Source organism: Pygoscelis adeliae, unplaced genomic scaffold, assembly GCF_000699105.1.
Source record: "Pygoscelis adeliae isolate BGI_AS28 unplaced genomic scaffold, ASM69910v1 Scaffold266, whole genome shotgun sequence".
Taxonomy (NCBI): domain Eukaryota; kingdom Metazoa; phylum Chordata; class Aves; order Sphenisciformes; family Spheniscidae; genus Pygoscelis; species Pygoscelis adeliae.
In genome coordinates this window covers 624986-647700 of record NW_008824987.1, presented here as the reverse complement: position 1 = coordinate 647700, position 22715 = coordinate 624986, and the positions used below count along the sequence as shown (strand labels likewise).

Genomic DNA, 22715 nt, shown 5'->3' with positions numbered 1-22715 from the left:
CTCGCCCCCCCCCCCCCCCCCCCAAAAAAAAAAAAGAAAAATCATTGTCTGAGTTGGAAAATTGCTGCCTTCCACCATAAAACAAACAGTTCACAAGGAGATGGAGTTTGCCTCCTCCACAGGGATGGGTGAGTTTATCCATACAGGCTGGGTTAGCAACAGAGCTGCAGCAGGGCACAGGCAGAGGAGGCTGCAAAGCCTCCTCGAGTACATAACTATGGTCATTTAAAGTTGATGTGGGATTTCCCAGACACAGGATACTCTAAGCGTACAGGGATCCGATTGCGGGAGAGAGAGCAGACAGATACACGCTCAGAGACATGTTAGCTCCCACAGCTAGCCCTATGGAGTTTATTTCTCTTAGTAGTAGAGCCAACTCCTTGCCAAGGTCCCTTCCACGATGCTTTAGCCAGCTCTGACCAGCCCTTAAAGCCAAGTTACTCACTTGCCATCGTCATCTCCTAGCCCAAGATCAAAGATGCGTTGGGCTCCAAGCTCCTCCAGCCTCTTGTCCACATACTTTCCCATGGCATTGAAGTGCTCGTAAGTCTTGTTCCCCAGCCCAAAGACCTGGAAGGGAACACTGATGAGCATGGATAAGCAGGGGCCGGACTTTTCCCATCCAGTTGGCATCCTCTGGCTAGTATCACCCAGCAAAGGATGTTGAAGAAAGACAGCAAGACCTCTCCCAGCTCCCCGTCAGCTATTTGTGGACCTTGAGTAAGAATCTACCACTGGAGCGTGTCTGGTCAGTAGGCACCACCACCTCCCCTGAGCCAGGCCTCAGGCATGTCAAGAGGATGCACACAGGAGAGCTGCCTGCGTCATCTCCTCGAGGGACCAGGAAGAGCCTGGACTGCCTGGAGACCAATTGCTGTCCCTTGCCTCCCACAAACAGCTCAGCAAATGTTTGCTCACTGCTTTATACAGAGCAGCTTAATGTCTCCAGCAGTGGATTTTCTCCTCATTTGCAATTATTATGCTGCCTAAGGAATTTGGCCGGGGTTTAGGTGAGGTGGCTGTATCTCAGCCAGTTACTCAGCTCAGCACAGGAAGAGAGCTACACACTCCTCCAAGCAATTTAATTTGCAGGAGAAGATCTGGCCCAGGGCTGCTCGGTTAGCTTCTGAACAGCAGCAGCAACCTGTAACTCATTTACAGACCTTGAATCCAATGCCTACTGGGCTGTTTGTAGCAAGACATTACCAGCGATCCCTTGTGATTTAGGGAATGGAGAGAGTACTCCGACATCCGCATTTAAAGCCCCCAGATACATGTTTCCAAGTGTGCACAAAGCTTGGAGAGGAAGACAATAGGGACCGCATGCGACACAGGCGTACAAGGCATAGACATCATGTTGTGCCTTTACCCAAGCCATGCGCAGGCACAGTGGAGGGCTTTTGACTTTCCTGCCCAAATGCAACATGAACTGGAATTGAGCCGCTTACTGCAAATCGGAGACCCGACAAGTCAGCGTCGGCCTCCTGCAGCCAGTCGTAGAAGTCTTGGGCATTGTCCGTGGGATCACCCTCTCCGTAAGTGGCCATGCAGAACACAGCTAAGGACTTGTCGATCTCAGAGAGGCGAGTCAGGTCCGACTACAACCAAAGGAAAGAATAAACCCTCAAGGATCCCACAACATGGTTATTGGGCAAGCCTATTCCTACAATACAGCTGCCTCTGGTGCGCAGAACAGCACCATGTAATGTCAAACAGCTGATTACAAAAGGGGTTGGGAAAGGCCAAACCCACCCAAAATGGCAGGGAAAATAAAGCTAACCACCCTCACTGGACTGCAAGCCAATACTTCTACCCCACCAGAAAAGCAATGAGATTTTCCATACAAGGCTTTAAGGGACCAGGATCGTTGTTCACTCTGGCGAACACCACAATGTCAATGCCTCTGTCCAAGACTGCAGCAGTATGGGACCAACACTAACTACAGAAGGAATACGGAGCAAGGTTCATGCTGCCAATGGATGACTCGCAACTCCCAAACACTCCAGGCTACCTTCCTCTTTCAGTTATGTTGCAGCGTTCACTCCAAATCTGTAGAATGGCAAGGACCAAGCCCATCTCTGCATCTCTCAGGCTGACCTTTTCTCCCCTAAATGACACTACTAAAAGGGCAACTGTCCCTTGGCCAGGCTCCTTCTGGGTTTTTTTTAGGGGACACTAAAAGGATGTTACCTATCCTGAGGCTGTTCATGGCTAAATTACCAAGTCATACTCCTCTGGATCCGCTGCCATGCCCCGGAGGCCGTAGCGATGAGCATCTTTGGAGAGACGATTGGCAAACTCCTCTGCTGTACCTGTCTGGGAACCGTAGAAAACCACTATGTTTCGCCCCTGGAGAGAAAAAGAAATCCCTGTTAAATTTTTATTACTCATTTGGCAAATGCACGGACGAAGCACATCTTATCAGAAACAAAGGCAACACCTGGGATCAGGAGCCCTGGGCTGCAACCTAAAGGCAAGTAGGAGTCTGCACCTGTACGGGACTCCACGATGGGTTTGCGGCAGAAAACTCAAGGCTAAGCTGTTAATAAGAATATGACTCTTGTCAATCTCAGAGGGGTGAGTCAGGTCAGACTAAAACCCAAAGCAAAGAATAAACCCTCAAGATTTATTCTCAACCTCAAGGCTGCAGCGTGACTCCTGAAAACAGGGAACTCCCTGGATGAGAAAGCAGACTTGGCTAAGCTTTGGGAAAGTGCCTAAGCACCAGAGCTCCTGCTCTGCCGCAAGCCAGCTACTCTGAAGTAAAATGGAATACACATCCAGTCCTTGCTTCTTCCTCTGCTTCCTCTTGTGTCCAGTCCAGCAGAGTCAAAACCTGCCAGTTCTGTGTACAACAATTCTCATTCCAGAGTGAGCCAGTTTGGGAACCAACCACGCAGATAAACAACTGCCAGCCAATGACTTTAAAGTCTCTGCCATTTCCCTCCTGACTTTGATCTCATATTACACTTTTTTTTGCACCAAATTTTCACTTCAGTTTTTTTCTCTAAGAACAACTCTCAGGCATAGATTGAAAGAGCTATTCCTGCCTGCCCACCCAGCCTTCCTCTGGATGCTCTTTGCAGCAGATAGGTGTCTGTATCCAAACCAGTCCCCCCTGCTGACAGCTAGACAGTCTCCAGAGGAAACCAGGAAGGACACGAGCTCCCCCACCTTCCCAGCACCCCGCTGGGTAGCCAGAGCGAGAAGCTTACCGTCTTCTTCATCTTCTCAATGAAGCTGCTGTCTCTCACCGGAGCTGCTCTGAAAGACAGGAGGAACCTCCTTTCAGATGGGCACGTTCATTCTTTAAGGTCAGGAATAAGCAAGTGGGGAAACAGTGGCCCCCAAACCATACCAGATCTCAGACGGCTACCCAAAGTGGTGAGAGTCCCCATCAACCACTCTTATTTACCCTGTCACAGGGATACCCATCGCTCAGCTGCAGGGCTTCTCCTCTGCACACAGCCATGGACCAGGGACTCTCAGAGCACAGGGGAATAGCTGACGCCCTGCCTTACCTCCATCGGTAAATCCTCCCGCAGGCAAAGCCCAGGAACTCGGCCCTGAGCGTCAGGAAAACTTTACTCTATCAATTGCTCTGAGAGGTTTCACAGCTGAGCAGGTTACAAGGACCTCATAGAGCTACAATGCAGGAGTAAGTCTCCAGAAAAATCTCAGAGGCCAAGCCACGATGGGAGAGAAGGGAATGGAGAGCTCCCTGCTTCCCTGACCACAGTGGACAGGCAGAGGATCGGTCCTGAGCCATGCCCCCCAGGGTGCGTTCCCCAAGCTTGAAGTCAGACAGGGTTAAAAACCAGCTGTTCCAACCTCAAAATAGCATGCCAGACCGGAGTCCCAGAGCTGGAGAGCCCTGTGGAGCAGACAGATGCAGCTGATCAGACCCACAGAGCCTCCAGCAAGGCGACCGCTGCCCGCCGAAGTCCCGCAGGGCTCGTTCCCGCGCTGGGGTTTCTGTCCCCAGTGCAGATCTCCGGCACAGAAGGCGTTTGTATTATCACAGGGAGGCAGCTTTCTCTATCTCAAAAGAGGGACAAACCGCAGCAGCATGAGAAACATCGAGGCAGAGATTCACACCACTATGGCTACCCTATTAGGTAGGAAGCCAGAAGAGCTTTGCTATCCTAAGCACACCCATGGACTTTCAGTGTCACAGGGTGACAGCAACCCAGCCCTGGGGACCCTGGGAGCCTCACAAGCAGAGGTGGCTCTAGCTACAGTCAGATTAGGCGCTGGGGTCTTTTCAAGGCAGGACGACAAGTGCCAGGAGCTCACTTGCTGTATTCCCCACTGGAGCTTCAGTAGCTGGGAGGAGGAACGTGGGACCCATTCCCGTTTCTCTTTCACAACGGAAGAATGCAAGGCTGGGTCTCCCGTGGGAAGAGAGAAGCCTCCAGGCAAAACACAAATGGTTTTGGCCCCAGCCCATGTAAGAATGCGCAGAGCTCGCTAACAGTTTCCTAAACTCTGCAGCCCAGAGGGAGGGATCTCTGCGGATGTGCTGAGACATTTGCAGAGCGTGCACACACACACACACACAGAGAACAGCAGGGTGAGGGACATTCAGCAAAGCATGTCTTCAAGCACCCCTTTCTACCCAAAGGTTTCAAGGAGCTCCGTAACCTGGCCCGAGAGCTCCGAGCACTGACACAGCCCCATACAGCACGCACTGAAGATGAGCGAACCCTACCCAAAAATGCTACCTGAGGCGGCCGTGCTCCCAGGAGAGAGCTGCTTTGCACTCCCCACTTTGCTCTCTCAGCAGTTAACAGCCTCCCCATGTTGTCATTTGTGCTTCGTTGGGAACAGGGGTATCACAAGCATCTTAGAGAGCAGCCCCAGCCCTGCCCATGCTACCACCAGGACGGGGGCTCGGGGGAGCTGCCCCCCCAGCCGGCTCACAAGACTCAGCTCTCACTTAGCTTTTGGCTCTCTGGTGAACCTCTTTGGTTTACTGACCTCTGCAAATGAGATCCAATTAAAATAGCTGTTGGGTCAACTGCTAAACAAAATGCTTTTAAAGGAGGAGAAAAAAAAAAGTTTTAGATCCTTTCAGCAAGCTCCCTTTGGAAGAGAAAAGGGTGCAGCACGCGGAGCTCGTCCGTTTTCAAAAGGAGGCAACCCTGCACTGAAGGGTTGTGGTGAAGAACAGTCTGTGGCTCAGACACAGAAGCAATAATGAGTCTGGCTTTTGAAAAAAGGCTACGCAACTCCCTGAAATTGCTTCATCAGGGTGGCTCGAAAAGCTGAGCTGCAAAGACGCACAGACGCTGAAGACAGAAGTGACACTCATTTTTACTGCTCAGCCAGGAAAACTTAGAAGAGAAAGCATATTTTCAGCAATGACTGCTCTTACAGCTTAGATAGCTCAGGGCAGCGACTCCAAGAGAGTTAGAAGAAGTGACAGGTAGAGGAAAGGGGGTTAACTCCATTGTTGGAGCGAGTCTTTAGCTTGTACAGAATGCCCACCCTTGGTGAGAGCCCACAGCACAAGCGACTCCCAGGGCTCTCTACCACTTTAATTTCAGAAGAAAAAAAGGAGGGGGAAGGACGTTCCCGACAGCTCAGCACTAATACCAAAGCCTCTGTCTCAGCCGAACACCTCTCCTTCAGAAAGCTCCCACACCTGTGGCTTTCCTCCCGAAAGCACACGTACATCCAGAAGTGAGAACGCAGCCTGGACATTGCAGAGAAATTGAGCACCAACAGCAGGGTCTCCTCTGGAGCAGCCTGCCTTGGAGCGGAGCCTCTCCTCTTCCTTCTCCTCCTGCCCCAGCAGGCAGAAGCACCCCACTCCGCCCAGCTTTGGGGTGGCAGGAGTGACCCATCGAGTCAGAGCGATCCCCGCCTGCCCATCGGGCAGATTAACTCACCTCGCCACGGCCGCCTCTTCTCGCGGGGCCGAGTACACGCAGCCCATGGTCGGGGCAGGGAAGAGGCAGACAAAGAGTCGCAGGGCAGCCGTGTCTGTCTGCAAGGGGAGGTGTGGGGGGACGGATCTAACTTAGCTCTGGAGCAACACGCACACAGGCCTTTCCATTCTGCTCCTCCTGGGCATTAAAGCCAAGCGTCAGCCTTTTGTTAAGGAGAAGAGAGGCAGCACAAAAGGTCCCGGCACGGGTCATAGCAGGAGTGGTCCTGTCCGCTCAGATCCTCGTGGCGGGGCTTTGGAAGTTACCGAGTGGATCCGCACAGTCCTGAGAAACTGCAACATCTGGCAGCAGTGGCAGAAAGGAATTAGGAGTGGAGAATGAAACCTCCCAGGATCCTCTGCAGCACACATCCCTCTCCCACCCGCGTGGAGCAGGGGGACGGGACACAAAACCCTCCCCCAGCCTTGTTACCTTGGAAACTGTTTATATCACAGCTGCTTTTATATATATTCTTTAAAAAAAAAAAGTCGACACTGTAGCTGAATGAAACGATTCCAGACACTGTGTGAGCAACGCTACGGGTAACTATGGCAGTGCCATTACGGAGGCAGCTCAAAGGAGTTTGTTCTCTTCAGGATCCTATTAAATTAAATTAGAGGTGGTCGGTCTCTCTCTCTCTCTCTCACACACACGCAGGCAGCAAAGAGAGCTAATCAGACTAAGGAGTTGGAGCAATTCCTGCCGCAGGAAGCCCTACAAGCACCAGGGAACGGATTTCTCTATAGCTGCAGAATAGAGATAAGCCAATTTCTGCCCCAAACAATGTCAAAGATGGGGGGAGAAGGGAGGGGGGTGACACTCAGCGTACCAATCGATGTCTCGCCTGCGTCTCCCCAGGGCAACAGTCTGCACAACTCCAGAGCGGGGACACAAGAAAGGGAAGAAATCTGTGATTGAGAAACACGCAGAGGAGGCGCAGCCGAAGAATAAAAATAAATTAGTGCATTCCCCAGCAATGCCACCGCGAGGAAGCACGGTGGCCACGGCTGCATGGCGATGGAGAGCCGTTCTTCCTAATGACATCTGCAGAACAGGCCACGGGGAAGGCTGCTCCGGTGGTTTCAATTAAGTCTGAAAATGGTCAAAACACAAGCAATCCTCAGTCAGCGGTATCCCGGCCTGCCCCACGCATGCGTGTTACACAACACAGGTACAGGACATCTTGTACGCCGCAAGCCTCTGCACATGCTGGGCTCTGCTCCTTCTCTGGGGCTTCAGGCAGGAGAACAGCTCCGCTCGGCTGTGAGGGTAAGGGATCAGCAAGCGCCTGAGCGGTAGCCGAATCCAGAGACGCATCATCAGGGCAAGACTGTGACCGTTCCCAGGCCACGCGGGCTGGTGGAGCCACATGGAGTGAACCCAGCCCAGATGCCATCCAGAACCGGGTATTTTGACCGTGCATCTGTTCTTCCACAGTCAAGGGCAGTTGCAGCAGCGGCATTGCCTTTGGAGACCCGGCTGAGCTGATGTGTCTTGATCGAGGTGTGCTGCTCAGTGGCGGCCCCCAAAAACCCCAGGAGAGCACCAAGGTGCTGGACGCTGTGTTCAGGTCAGAGACTCTGCTTGCACTCTCCCACGTCGCAAGCAAACCCATTAAAGTAGCAGCCATCAGGACGCGTCTGAATTGCTGTTCAGCACTTTCACCCTCCAGTCTTCCAAGGCTGGAGCTGAAGTTGGGGGCCAAAGTGACATAACAGAAACCATCACCCAATACCATCAGATAAAACAGTTCAGGACAGTTTGGCGAGTCAAGGCAGAGCTGCAGAGAATGTGCTGAAGAAAAGTAACACCCCTTAAGATCAAGGCTCTCCACTTCAGCCAGAGACAGCCCCGCCGAGGGCTCTCTGCCTTCACGGGTCCGGGACAGCTTCCCTGCCTGCAGATGGGCCTGCCCCTGCCTGCCAGCCAGCCAGCCAGCGGCAGCGCCTGAGAGTGTGATCCCGTATCTTGCCGATTTGTTTGTTCATCAGAAAGGAAACTCCACCCCAGACTCAAGGACGACAGGAGGGAAGGAAACCCCAGGCTGAACAAGCTTGTTTTCCCCACTCATTTCCCTCCCAGTTCCAAGTGTCCCATAAAATAATGCTGCAAAAGCTGCAGGAAGTTGCTGTCTCCATCCCAGAGGATAGATGTGCCACCAGCCACAACCTTGGCTTATAGGTCCACGCTGCCCTCAGACCGGCTTGCTACAATGACCACAGCAGGGATGCAGCAGGCAATGGCAGGGTCAGGCTTCATGTGTGGCAAAAACTACTTTAAAGCCTCTTCTTGTGCTCTTCACCTGCCTAGCTGTCACTTTTCCAAAATGAATTGTGTCAGACAAGGTCCGGAGCAACCTCACCCCTCCCTGGTTATCAGTGAGAGGAGGTGCTGCTCTTCCACAACTCTCGCAAGCAGCGGTTGCACACAGTGCTCCCTGCCAGCCGTCTCCCACGCAGATGGAGAAGGCGGCACGGACCCCACACAAGTAACACGGGCAAAATACCCGTGAGTCAGCTCAAAGCCAAAGCCTCCAGCTTCAGATGGAAGCCCACGTGCTGAGGTCCTTGCAGCAGGACAAGGCGGTGACACACACCTGGGGTGGTTAGCAGGCCCCTCTGGAGAGTGACTTCTCTGCAAGGTCACGACAGCTTCTGGAAGAGGTGCACGTGGTGGGTGGAAACAGTCACAAGGACGGTGAGCACAGGAGCTCTCCAAGTCGATCTGTGCCATGTCAGGATCTAATTTCAGACTGATGGTGCCATTTCTCCAGCCAGCTTAGCTCTCATCACAATGCAGCCGTTCTCATTACAATATCCAGAGGCAACCTCATGCACTGATACACACAGCCCTCTCTTGCAGGCATGAGAGGGAGAGTATCTGACCAATCCAACAAAACAAATTCCCAAGGTAAGGCTGAGCAGGCACAGATAGCTGGGTTGCTACCAGCCTTGCGCACACTTGTCTGCACAAGGTACCGCAGCCAGGGACATTTCTTCCTTTTAAACCCCTCCCAGCCAGAAAATGCGCTTTCCATCCTCCTGGAACACCAGTGCACACAGCCTGCCTCAGGGTTTGCTCTGAGCTGTGTGCTACTCTTCCCATTACCCGGGGATTTCACAACAGACCTGGCATCCGAGGCTTGCCTTGAAGCAGAGGGCTCTGCCACCAGAGGAGAGGGTCATGATCTGACCAAAGCGGAAGCGATGAGACCAAACCTGCTCCTTTTCAATTACCACCTGAATTTCAACACAGACACTGGACGATGAGCCCTGAAAACTGAAAGCAGCGTAACCCACTAAGGTAGACATACAGGTCTGAGATGACAGACCCACAACCACTTGCTGTGTTTGATTTAGCTTTTACACACAGGGTAACAGGAGCATCAATCCCCTGCTGAAATGCCTTCGCTTGTCACCAAACATCCTCATCTGAGCAGCCTACAGACAGGTCCTGCCACAGCTTCTTTCCGCATCAGGCTGTAACACTTTGAAATGAAGGACTAATGAGTATTTCTTGCCAGAGCAGCACCCGCTAAGTGCCAGGGGGAGAAAACCACTTCGTGCAGGACACCTTGCTGGTGCAACTGTACATGTTAAATCTTGAACCTACTGCGAGCAGCCAGCCATTGCTTTTCCCCTGCTCGCGGCATGGCCTCAGAGCCTACCACTCAGGACTTGGGGCGGGGGGGCTACAGTGAATTTTCAGCCGGCACTACAAACCCAGAGGATTCACCTTTGTTGTGTGGTTACCTTCTGCAAAGGCCTAATACTGGAAAGTGCAGAGCTGGGCTAAGGCTGAGGCTGGCCTTCTTTCTGGGACAAACTGCACCCACGCAGAGAACAGATCCCAGGAGACTGAAGGGAAAGGTATTGCACAACACCAGCTCCTACAGTCTCTGCTGCAGTGGGTTTCAAACCTCTTCACTGCTCTTACCAATGCTCCAGGAGGAAACAGAAGGAATGAGCTAAAAAGCCCAGCAGAAAACTGATGTTAAGTTTGGTATGTGACTGAGAACAAGGAACTAAATGCACCCAGATCTCCACCAATGCGGCTCACTCCTGGCCCTAAGCCCTTGGCAGAAGACAGGGTGGAACAAGGACCTCTCCCTCTCCAAATCCAGTCTCCTGCTGCTGCGGTAACCTGGCATCAAAGCCAAGCAGGTTTCACAAGAGCTGCCAAGCAGCTCATGCCCAGGAATTATCTCCCAGCTCCCCAAGACTATTTCTTCTCTTTCTAGCTAAGGGTAGATAAGATTTCTGATAGGAAACCTGCTTAAAAGCAAGTCCACCTTTCTCCAGATTTATCTAAATATGACTTTTATCAGAAAACACAGAGAATAGCCAAAGCAATCCTTAAGAGTTTTGAAGTACAGCCAGGGGCTTTTCTGCCTTGCCCTTTCTTGCTTTGCTTGGGAAAGGCAAATTACCGATTTGGGCCACACAGCGGGGTACAGCAGAACTGCAGCCTGGCTCTTCCACGGGGATTTCTGCATTGCGAGGTGAACAGCTCAGAAGAAACGCAAGGGGAGAGAAATGCACTTTGGGACTAAGTCCCCTCGCCCGGGGACTTCCCAGAATCCAGCTGAACTTCCCGCACAGCCTCCAAGGACCCACCATAAGCACAATGGAAAGCTACACTCACTCCATGCTGCCTGAGAGTCGTTACTTACATTGATTGCATTTTGGGGATATCTGGAACTTCCTCTTTTTTCTTGCGGAAGAAGAACCAGTAAGTAAAAAGCCCGGTGATGAGCGAGATGAGAAACACGTCCGTCATGCTGAAGAGAGAGTCTTGCTGTGCAGCGTTGTCGGGAGGGGACATGTTCAGTTCCATGCCGGCATCCCCCATGACGGTTAGAGGCACTGCAAGCAAGGAAGAACAAATGAACACCAGCAGTCACACAGTACCATGGAAGACCACAAGAGCATTAAGGGACGTTCCGAGCATGCTTTTCCGCTATACATTTACTCCTAGGAGCACAAGGCAGCCCAACAACTCTTTGGAGAGAGGCTTTGCACCATAATACCGTGAGATCCTTTTACGTCCCAAGGTATCTCACTGTCCCACCAAGCTTTTCGCTTCCCATTACATCCATGCTGATCCACCAGCAGTGATTTCTGCTCCCCCTCTGCCAGCACCATCCGAGCAGCCCCACATTCCAGCCAGGGAGCCCAACCTGGCTCGTACTAACGCCCCAGCAAAACTCAACAGGGACTCATGGCCAGCCTTTACTAAAGCCCTTACTCACCACGGAGCCCATGGGATGTTAGTGGGGGAAGATCCCACTCTTCCAGTCACCCCAGAGATCTGGGGCTTCCTCCCTCCTTTCCACAAGGTGATACGATGCCCCAGACCTACTGCTGTGCTTATAAACTGCAGAGCAGGACTGTGGCATGGTACTTCTGTGAGCATACCCACATTAGGTTGTTACAACACATCTGATGAATACTTCTGATTTACTATCCACCTCCACACGCAGACTGGATTTACTATCCACCTCTTTTTGGGCATCTGGCTTCCCAGTCCCCTCCACTATCTTCCCCAGTTTAACTTCCATCTCCTTGAATTACTCCTTTCCACTTGCCAAGGCAGAGTTTAAGTGACTTGTGACTTGCCCGTGGCCATACCCAGGATCCGTGGTAGCGCAAGGATGAGCACCCAGCCCTCAAGTCCCTGACTAGCCCTATGGCCCCTGTCCTTCCCCTGGGGAGCCACCCATTGCTCGCTCCCTCCCTCCCGCTGCTCTGCCAAAGCTCTGAACTCCTCTGACCCTAGTCCAGAGCACAAGATTATCTTCCCAATGCACAAGGACACACTCTGTCCAAGCAAACAGATAATTAACTCAAAACTTGATTTGTAAGGGCAAAGTGACTCTCTTCTTGTACTTGGGCATCCTGCCAACCCAGGAGACCATGGACATTTTAACTTGCACACAGAAAAGCGACTCAGAGCCATGGGGGTGTCACCGGAGAGAAAGGACATGTCCCGTGGCTGAGCCATGAGGGGAGAGTTAACCTGTTCAGCAAACCTGTGCCTGCCAGAGAAAAGCTCCCAGGCAGCTTTCCTGGGGGGCTGAAAGAGAAGCAGCAAACTCCAAGTTGTGCCTGGGCCGAGAAATAAAACTGACTGAAGTTTAAGGTTATGCTAATGCATTCAGGAGCTGGGAAGAAAAAGGAAGGTGATGCTTAGGGAGCGCTAATGAGGGAGACCAGGTAAGGTCTTCAGCAAATAAGAACTCCCTGTTGTTATCCCACCAAGGAAAAATCCAGCTCTGGAGAACTCGAAGTACTCTGCCACAGGCCACCAGCTATAAAAGGCAGCCCTGTGGAGTGCAGGGAGAAGTCCACAACCACCTGGCAGTGATCATGGGCAGGCTCCTGGGTATTTCTGGAGCCCAACCAGCTCTCAGCCCCACGAGAAGTTTAATTCAGTGGAGAACTTGGCAAGTGACTGTACTACGAAGGGCACTAAAACACCACTGCAAAGCTTCCCATTAGGTTCCCAGGGATAACACTAAGCAGGGGGGTGGAAGAAAAATGTTAGTCATGCGACTGCAGACAAGCAAATTGCCCATTCCTCTCCATCAGGCAGGTCACCCTGTCCTCCCTCCCTTGCAGACAGGCTTTCCATCGCTGGATCTCAGAGCCAAGTAAGAGCTGGGTGTTATTTCTGTACAACTGTAGACTAAACTGTTAAGTTAAAGCCTCCACAACTGGAGCTTAGTTGCCAACAACACACAGCTCCCAGCAGGGTCCCTCTCCTCCTCCATGTTGGGTTCCAGTAAATCAGTGAGGAGCAGGTTCAGCAACTGACACCAAGGGAACACACTGGCAGGGGGAAAAACGTTGCTGGTTTATTGCCTTCACAAGTCCTTTCCCATGGCACATAAGGCAACGACAAACATTTGCGCAGGGGAAGCCATGAAAAAAACCCCAAGGCTGATGGAGGCCACGCTAAGCTGGTTTTGGGCAGGAGCTCCCCCCATTCCCTTCTGAGCACCAAATCCAGCACTCGCAGCAGCCAAGCCCTAGGAAAGCCTCCTTGCACAGAGCACAGCAGCATCCCCTGTAACGAACTGCACACGGAGGAGAGTTTCAAGTTAGACATGTCTTTGGCGAGCGGCAGCCAGCCCAGGGTGGAACGCATACAGGCTGCATACGTCTGGGCCCACAGCAATTCCCCTCCCGGGTCCAGATAGCTCAGACGTGGATGTTCGCCAGCCGCCCTTACACAGGGCGAGAGAATGAGTTCCTGGGCTAATCAGCAAGGCGAGGGCTCCAGCAGCAATTCATTGCCATGCCCAAAGCAGCAGAGCTTCTGGCCTCCCGGTACAGAAGGGACAAGCAGCAGCTACAAGGGGTTTTGCTTTTCAAGCCTCCAGAGATGGTCTGCTCTCCCAAGCCTTGGAAGTAGGCATCCTCGGGAGGGAAGCTCCTGGGAATGCAGCGTGGACAGACATGGGGGAGGACGCCATACTATCTCCTGGCCTTCACCACGCTGCAGCTCGCCAGCACTTCAAAGGGGAACTCTCCAGCTGCAGCAGCAGCTGGACCACCCGCTCACTCCCCACACCCAGAGCCGGAGGGAAGAGCACCATTTCTGGAGGCTTATGGGTCTGGTGCACGGACGAAAGTCTTGGTTTGGTCTCCCCTTCATTCACAAGTCTCCATAGGGTAAAGGTTATATACTGACCTCTAACCCTGGAAGGAAACACAGTTGTTCTCTAGTGAGAACCAGAGACACAAGAACTGCTTTAATTTTGATGATGGGCTCCATCTGGTCCTGGACATTTAGTTATTCCAGTCTTATGTTCTAGCTACTGGTTTTTCTTTTTGCTCTCCCTTCACCATCCCCACCCTTACGAAAAGGTTTGCTTAGATGTAGCAAGAGAAAGGCAAAGGATGTGGAATTAGACCTCACACTTCTTTTTTTAAAAGGTTGTCATAACTCAGGAACTATTTATGTAACTCACTTCACTTAGGAAGATTATTCCTCAGTTTATCTCAGTATTACCTAGTTGGCTGTAACAATTATTTTCCAGAAGTTCACAGCAATTAACTTTCACATACATGTCCTTTTCTAACTTTCAGGAAAAGAAACCTGACTCTTACTTGGAATTTAGCTATCCTAGAAATCCTGCAGTCTCTGGAAGGACCCGGAAAGAATCAGGTTTTTCAGGGTGAGGGGGAACACAACAAATCTCTGATACAGAAGTAAAAGTTCCCCTGACACCAGTTTCAAGGGTAGTTATTTTATCCCCGATGTTTAGTATACCTTCAATCAAGATAAGACAGACTTCCATTTCCCCTTTTTTCTTTTTTAAATCATGGCTCCAGTTCCTGGATCCTTGTTTATGCACACAGTATCTGGTGTAAAGCAATCAGTCTCAGCCAAGGTGTGAGGCATCTATGCCACACAGAAGAGTCACAACATTTTGAAAGATTGCAATCAAGCGATGCTATATTTTAGCACAGCTTTTCAGTCTCTGAATGCAGCTTCTAAACCTGGGAATTTGCTTGCTACACAGCAGCTTGCAATCATTCAAATCACCGGGGAACCTCTCTGCACATCTCCATCCTGCCAAACAGATGTACTTCCTTCTCATATTAAAAAAATGTATTCCTAATACTCATGCACGTCTCTGAAGCAAAGGATTGGAAGCACTGTCAGTGCCAGGCATCCTCAAATCCCCCACGATTTCCACATGGACTAAAGGTGCTATCATGTCACAGGGTTAAAAATATTAAAATATAAATAAAAATAGTATTACAACAAACAAGACAGGACGGGGAGTGCCCTAAAAGCCAAGTGGTCAGCAGCCCGAAGACATCTATTCTTCCCCCTCTCTTGCACACAGCCGATGGCAGCATTAGGAGGTGGCACAGCAGGTGCCCCCAAAAGCACGCTGGAGCCTTCCACTCCAACTGGCAGGCACAGCATCACAGTCATGAAATGTGGCTGGGAGGTCTCCCTTTCTGCCAAATACGAGGCTTTTCCTGCGAGTCACATTGAAGTATCTTCTAGTGACCAAAAAGCTTTGTCTCTGAAGCTAAATTGGCAATTTGGGCAGCAAGCTGGCTCTTTGAGTTGAAGTAGCCTTTTATTTATATAATGTTTGTGATGAGTTTCAAGTATCTCAGGACAATTTGGCTTCCCAGTCCCAGACCGGGACTGCAGCCTGTGACTCTTGCTCTAAAAATGAGTGACCAAGCTCTGTGCTTGACTCTCCTCTGCCCTGTGCCATCATAAGCACGCCGTGACTCGTGGCATCAGCCCTGCTCACATGAGATGGAAAGGAGAAGGAAGACTGCTGACCAAGCACAGCCCTGGGCTGCTCACTGCTCCCACCACCGATAACTGATCCCCAGGCTCCAGCCGGCCAGCTGATCACAGCCTGTAGCACCAAGAAGCCCCCGAGTTCAGCTCAACACAGCAGAGAGGGCTCCCCACGATCCCCGCACACCCATGCAGCAATAGGCATGAGTCCCGCTGTGCCCTACGGACTCTGCCTGCTCTGGCACGGGGCAGCACAGAGGCTGCACCCCCATCTCCCATGCCCCTGAGCTTATTGAAACAGCCAGAGTTTTCCCAACGGGAATCAAGTAGCATCAGGATCCTTTGGACACCTGCAGATAAACAGGAGCTGTAGCCAGAAGCTGTATTTTGCAATATGTGCATGCTAAAATCTGTGACGACCGAGTCAAAGGAAGAATTGAGTGACATAAACGCACGCAATGCCATTAGTCACCCTCCGCCCAACACTCGCACCGGTGCCAGGCACTATTCAAAGGGAGCTCGGCAGGGTGCAGGCAGCCAAGCCTTCCCCAGCCCGCAGCAGGGTCCAGGCTGTCTCAGCTAATTGCTAACAGGGACACCAGGTAGACGGTTAAGTCAAATCACGCCTGCGGGAATGAGCTCGCCACACATCTCGCAGCAATACCATCACGCCGCCAACGCGAGCCCTGGAGCGCCCAGACCCTCTGTGCTAGCCAGGCTGTTCACATCCAGCAAGGACACTTACCAAAGGACTGCTTTCCAGTTTCTTGTAGACGGGAATCCATGCAAGTCACCACCACCTCTACCAGCAACACATACTCCAAAAGTCACCGGTTCTTTCAGACTGGCTTTCTCCAGTTCAGACTCCCAGTAAGAGCCCCGCACAGCCACGCCAGGGAAGGGGACAAAGGGGCACTGCTGACAGAGCCTACTTGGCAGAGTGCTCTTCTTGCTCTCTGCAGCCACATGATGATGACCCTCGTGTCACTGACTCAGCACATGCATTGCATTAGTGAACAAAGCGGAAGCACAGCTGTCATGACTTCTAGCATTGGAAGCTCTGTGCGGCTGGGGATGTCAGCATTACCACGAGATTTGCAGGAGCCACCTTCCTGATTGAGAAGGACCAACTCAAATTCCCTAGGTGCAGGTAGGTGTGCATGACCAGACTCTCTTCCCCACCACGTGTCTGGCCTGCCCCAGGGACCACCCTTTCTCTTGTGCTGACCATTCTTGCACAGGACCACGGCACAACACAGATCAGGAACATGATCAGCCTCGAGAAGCTGCCTTAAAATAACCCCCCCGGTTTTAAACCAGAGATCAGTTATTTCCACTGGCATCATGGCACAGCCCCAAAAGACAGCTTCAGGACAGAGGGGAGACACAGTGTGGAAATGAGCAGCCAGAGCAAACGGAAACTCCTTCTCTTTGTACAGCACTAACCTGCAGCCCAAGCTTTAGAAACAACGGCAAAATAAATAGAAACTAACTTAAAAACCAACTAAAACACCTGGGAGGGAAAAAAGAAAACCACCCGGTGGCCCTCTCACAGGTCTCTAGTCCTACAGCACCTGCAAAGCTTGTCGAGAGCTCACGCAGATGGCAGCACCAAAAGGAAGCCACTGCCGAGCCCCTGTCGCTCCGCACAGCGGTAGCGGTGGAGGAGAAGGAAAAGCTTACAAACATGAAAGCAGTCTTGTGACCAGCAAAGGGTTACATACATATATATCTCTCTCTCTTCATACAAGACAGACAGGTTACTGATGTGTGTCAGGAAGAGGAGCCCCATGGACATGAGCCCACAAGGAAGTGGGAGAGGCAGCAGAAGGAGAGCAGGGCTGTGATGGAAATGGCATTTCTGCCCACAATCCCGTGCCCGGTCTCTTCTGAATCTCACTGCAGTGAAGACTTTCCTGCGTGCTAGTGTGTGGTATCAGGCCAGGAGACCCTTGGGACAGAAATAGATCTTCTCTCATTCCTCTTCAGATATGAATGCAACCGATTAGAATAAGAAATCCTGTTTACATCAGCCTGTGCCAGTCTCGGCAAGTCTCAAATTAGCTCTTTTTCCCTTCCTTCTTAATGAAAGGAGACCTGGCAAGAAAAGTGGTCCTTTCCAAAACAAAAGCAGACCATTGAAGTTGGTGCTCAGATCCAGGTTATTTAACATTGCCTTCAACAGCCCTTGGATTAGCCTTTTCTCTGTAGCTCTGCCGCACAGAGATCGCGTTTCCCCTCAACAAGAGGCCTTTGGTCTGGCCAGATGAGTGGCTGTGCTTGGTCTGGTCTGCACAGGCTCCCTGCTTTGGGTGGGCTCACCCTACAGGTGAGTTCCTGGGCTCCTGGAGGCTGCACTGGGGAAAGAAGGCATGGTGGGAAACCTCACAGCTTCCTCGGCCCATCAGCCTCAGCTCGAGCACCCGCATTGGTGCTCGCTGTGAAACAGGGCGGCCACTGCACACGGCGAGCTAAAGTCGTGCTTTCCTCATGACAGCGATAACGAGCGGTGATCCAGGGCTGACTTTCACCAGTGCCTGCGACAACGAGGTGTGGCTTTCACTATGCCTAGCATTTCTATATCACTTTCTTCCCACGTATTAAAAAAAAAATCCCAGCACATCCCACAACTTCCCATTAACCACCACCAGCTCAATAAAGAAGGGTGGAAAGCAGCGGAGACTTTCTCACACAATACTAGGGAAAGTGACTCTCCATGGGGCTCTCAGCGCTTCCAGCAACTCGGAAACTGCAATCTAAATAGAGGACTTGGCTGCAGGAACACCTCGAGCAGGGGTAAGAAACACACACACAACTCAAAAGCTGGGTTTTTTTGGTGAAACAGAACAAATTACTCTCGCTGTGCAAGGTCTCTTCTAACCAGACCTTGACACACTGGCTCAGACGTCGGCAGAACTTCTATTTTAGGCACGAGACAGATGCGAAGCGTGCATCAGTCAGTCTGGAGCTTGAAATACTGCATATTTGAGCTTTTACTGTCACACTTGGATTTTTTTCTGCCCAATAGGTCTTATTCAAGGACAGCAGAGCAGCTGTAAAAGCAAGGAAGAGAACCACAAGAGGAGCGGTTTTACTGAGGCAGAAAGCAACTCTACCCTACAGGTATACCAAGGTGGGGCTATGCAGTAAGCCCAGTACACTGAACCAAAGGACTTAAGGCATTATTCAACACAAAAATGAATTCAAACTTGCCAAGCTGCCGTAAAAGAAAGCAACCCAGAATTACTGATTTTGCACACTCCCTTTCACCAGGTAAAAGCCCATCTCTCGACCTTTAAACAAGGATGTGAGGCATCTCACCAGCTTAGGCACCTGAACACCTTCCTTCACACAGATTAACATGAGCCAGCACAGAAAAACAAGTGTTGAGGATTACAGGATAAACAAAACCTGAGAACAGCAGGTAAACTGAACCGCCCTGCTAATACTGCTCCCCAGCCTCGCTTCCCAGGGAGGGACAAAATCAGTGCATCATGCTTCAGGCATCATCTGAACATTGGGGTCTCAACACCACCAATATTTGGGAGTTGGGACACGTCTGCAGGAGTTTTAGACCACCCTTTTGCCAACTACCGTGGGCCCTACTCAGACAAATCAATTGCTCAGCAGGCTATGCTGCAAAATCTCAGGAGCAACCCATTCAGGCATGTATTTTGCATGGTTCAGGTCCCGCTGAAGATGTTTTTTTAAGATCAAGAGGGGAACGTGGTATTTTTTCAGCAGCCTCTTCTACAAGTGTTGTACCCAGTGTTGCCACAGGTGGAAGTTCAGTGAAAACCATCCTCCTCCAAACTGGCCGTTTACTTACCCCCTGCCTGCATTTGTTGAGGGTTCATGTGACAAGCTGTGATTTTGCGTGCAGCCACTACAGGGAGGGGAGCACTACGGATGGGGTTGGTAGCCACAGACTTTGATCTCTTCCACCGGGAAGAGTTTGGACAGCAAACCCCTCTAATGCTGTTCTAGTTTGGGAGGTTTCCTTTGAAACTAACAGCTGGAAGAGCATCAGAGGCACATGGTTAAGCAGATCCTGCAAAGGTTTAAGAACTGTAAAGACCTCCGATCGATCGGAACAGTATGTGAGAGCTTTTCAGACATTACAAGCCCGTCTCCTACGTTGCTGTAAGGGAAGGAGGTGTTACTGCACAATCCTTACATCACGTGGTAACTCAGCAAGAGAGCTGTCCTCCTGGTCCCAGACCCAGGCTCCACATCTGGCTGCCCTATTGGAAGTGTGTGCAGTCACCCTGTGATCCTCCCTGCCTGCTACAGGTAAGGCAATCTGAGCTGTATTTTACTTTTTTGAACACTTGTGAAATACAGACAACCACCCAGCCCAGTCCCCCACAATCACACACAACCGTGGGCACCAGCAGACCCCAGAACATCAATCCCGTACCCAAAGCGGATATCCCTGTGCCGAAAAGGGACACGAGGAAACAGGACAACAGATAAGTCAGGCAGGGAATAAGTGGGGTCACAGGCTGAAAGGCTGATCCCGAGTTGCAAAAACTGCAGCTCTCCAACCCCACGCTCCCACCCCAGTACGGTCAGCGTAAACAGAAGATACTTGACACAGGGGTTTTTCTTTCCCTTCGTAACACGAGCTGCTCCTCTAACCTCCAGCAGTTATGCATACAGCCCTGTTACACAACCAGGGCTTGCACAACCCTTGGAGGCATTTTATCAGCTTGCTCCTCCAAAGCTTGGAGTTAGCTAGTGCAGAGAGACGCTAGCAATGACCCGTGAAAGCAAGCCAATAGATGCGTTTCACAAGCAACCACGCAGCAAGATCCAGCGTACTTGCCAGCGCCGCAAAGACAGACCTACCAACTCCCTAAGCTGGTTACTAAACCTTCCCGGCAGACTTGCACGTGCACTGCCAGAGCCAGATTTTCCAAGGAGAAAAATCCAACCCCATCTTTAACGCCGAAGCTCCCCATCTCCTACTCCATACAGTGAGAACGGAAAGGAAAATTAGTCAATAATTCTACGATACTCCTTGCAAAGGAATAACTGGAGGCCCAGAAGTGGGTGATAACTAAGCAAGAATACTACAATAATCTGCCACCATAGGTCAAACTCAGCCACTCTTTGGACTTGGGCCCTAGAGAAGCCACCAGAGATACAAGCGCTCCTCTTCCACTCTTTCTGAATTCCGTGAGCGATCAGCAGCACACAGTTGACTTGAATGTTTACTCGGGGAGAAGCAGCAAGAGATTATGAGCAGCCGGTAATTATTTGTTCCGATATATGAAATTTCAAACTCTGTTAAAGAAGAATCTTGGCAGAGGTGCACCTGTCACTGCAGGGCTCGTGACTCACTCTCAATGATAGTGTGTATGAAGTAATCTCACCACTCGGATCAAATGATCACATTGGGAAAGCAACTTATGCAAGTTCTACGAATTGTGTTTTTAGAGGTAGGAGAGCCCACGTCAGCAAACAGAACAAAGTTCAGCATCAGCAGAGGTAACGGCTGGGTGGCTTTCTTTTACACCAGAGGAAAGGGATGGGGAGGAGATGGCAGGAACACAGACCTGAGCAGGGAAGCCTCTTCCCTAGTCCTTCAGGACTGAGCAAACACGTTATCTTGGCTGCATCACAGCAAAGGAGAGAGTAAAGATCAAATGAGATTTCAGTCCGGACACAGTTCCACGTGCTGCTTTTGCTGTGGGTGAACTGGGTAAAGAAACCATCGCTCCCAGCCAGTCCCCAAACCCGACTGCGCCCACAGATGCTCCACAACCTGCAATGCTCAAAAGAAAGAGGTTACCTTGCACCAACAGCTCTGCAAGCAAGCGCTGATGGGGCCTGTGAGCTCCAGCACGAAGGGCGGCGAGCAGCGGGGAAAGCCTCCCTCAAGACAAGACAAGGAGTTTTGGTCGTATGGCCCCGTCGAGCTCCTCCAGCTGCTTTGGAAGAAACAAAATAGAAGTTGCAGAAGGCACTTACTTGCTCAACCCTGGCTATCCAGAAGGCACCACCCCAGAGATTATTGACTGAACAGGAGGCAACTGCAAAGCAATGACAAAGCAAGAGGTTTTACTCTGCCACAATTAGAGCAGGACTAAGTAACAGAGGGTTAAGCCAGCTGTGTGACACTACATCCTCCTTCCTGCCCACTCTTCACCTTACTCTCCAAGGCTTTTACACTAGATTAAAAGAAGGTGCTCAGTTGTGTCAGGTTTTTTTCCCGTAGTGCCGGTATCCTCCCTGCTTCTTCCCCACTTTATGGGAAAGCGTTTTGCAAATACAGTTCTCACGCACCATCACATCCACATGCAACACAGAGGACTCTCCGAATCCAGACACTCTGTGCCGTGCACACCCTGCTTCAGAGCAATCAACCATCACAAGACACATCTGAAGGAAAACCAAGAGCTGCACTAGGACAGCTTCAGCTTCTCCAGGAGGGGCCTGACTCACCAGCCCTTCCCCGACAAAACACCGATTTCCTCATCTTGCAGCAGATTAATCCGCAAGTTTGCTTTGCATGTGCACAACAGCTCATCAGGACTTCTCAGAGGACTACGGAAATACTGAAAGAAAGCACATTCCCTTCTGTCTAGCAAAAGGATGCGTGCATCAGTGCACCCCACTAAGCACAGCTCTGCTGGCTAAGAACAAAAAAAAAAGTTAAATCCCGCAGCTCCTCACTACGGTCCACAAAGCATAAAGCCCTGTGGAAGGAGGGATGTCCCCACCAATGCTGTTTCACTTTCAGAATTAGAAACAGAGACCTGATCCTTTCTTGTACTTTCCCAGCTTCTCGACTGGATATATGTTTCTGCTTTTTAAAAAGAGCTATAAAGTACAATCCCATTTCAGTTTTCCAAATTCATTCAGATTAGGCAGAAAACCTCAGCGATCCCTCTTCTCTATATGCATTCCACCAAGCATTACTATTTCTTTTCACGCTCTGAAAGCTAACCCAAGCTAACCCACGGTCTAAACACCGGCAGAGCAAAGCACGCTCCAAGCTGCACCAGCTGTGCTTACTCCTGCAAATAAGATGACTTCCTAAGAATCAATTCCACCCTGATGACTAACTCCCGACACTGTGATCCAGGTGTCTTCACCCTCTCCAGCTTCAGTATTCCCAAAGAGGGAGTTTTCCTTTATTTCCTTCGATAAGCACATTCCCTAAGGGGAGAATCTCACTCTCTAAAGCAATTCCATCAGGAAAAGACAGGGATAAACAGTCTTCCAACACAGCAAAACTTTATAAAGAGAAATAGGCGGAAGGACAGCAAACCAGCCCGGCGTGCAGCAAAGGCGTCAGTTAGGTGCCAGGAATAACTTTCTGCAGAGAAGGGCCAGAAAAAGAAGTTCATTGAAGCCTTTTAACCAGCAACAGCCTGGGATGGGGTAAGTAGAAGCAACCCTTCAGCGCACTGCAGAAGCGAGGCAGGGCGGACGTCACCCTGGGGCCCCCCTCTCCCAGCCTGCCGGCCCAGGACCTGCCAGGAGGGCTCGGCA

At 51.0% G+C, this 22715-nt stretch overlaps 1 protein-coding gene across 1 annotated transcript in view; it reads right to left on the bottom strand.

The window, feature by feature from the left end:
- POR (P450 (cytochrome) oxidoreductase) overlaps positions 1–21137 on the bottom strand; it is a 28363-nt gene extending 7226 nt beyond the window's left edge. The window contains exons 1-6 of the mRNA XM_009326066.1: positions 21010–21137; positions 10606–10798; positions 3216–3264; positions 2221–2349; positions 1449–1598; positions 446–570 (exon numbers count right to left, since the gene is read on the bottom strand). Of these exons, the coding sequence (XP_009324341.1) occupies positions 446–570; positions 1449–1598; positions 2221–2349; positions 3216–3264; positions 10606–10784 (632 nt within the window). The 5' untranslated portion in view covers positions 10785–10798; positions 21010–21137. The remainder of the gene's footprint in view (positions 1–445; positions 571–1448; positions 1599–2220; positions 2350–3215; positions 3265–10605; positions 10799–21009) is intronic.
- Positions 21138–22715: the final 1578 nt, after the last annotated feature.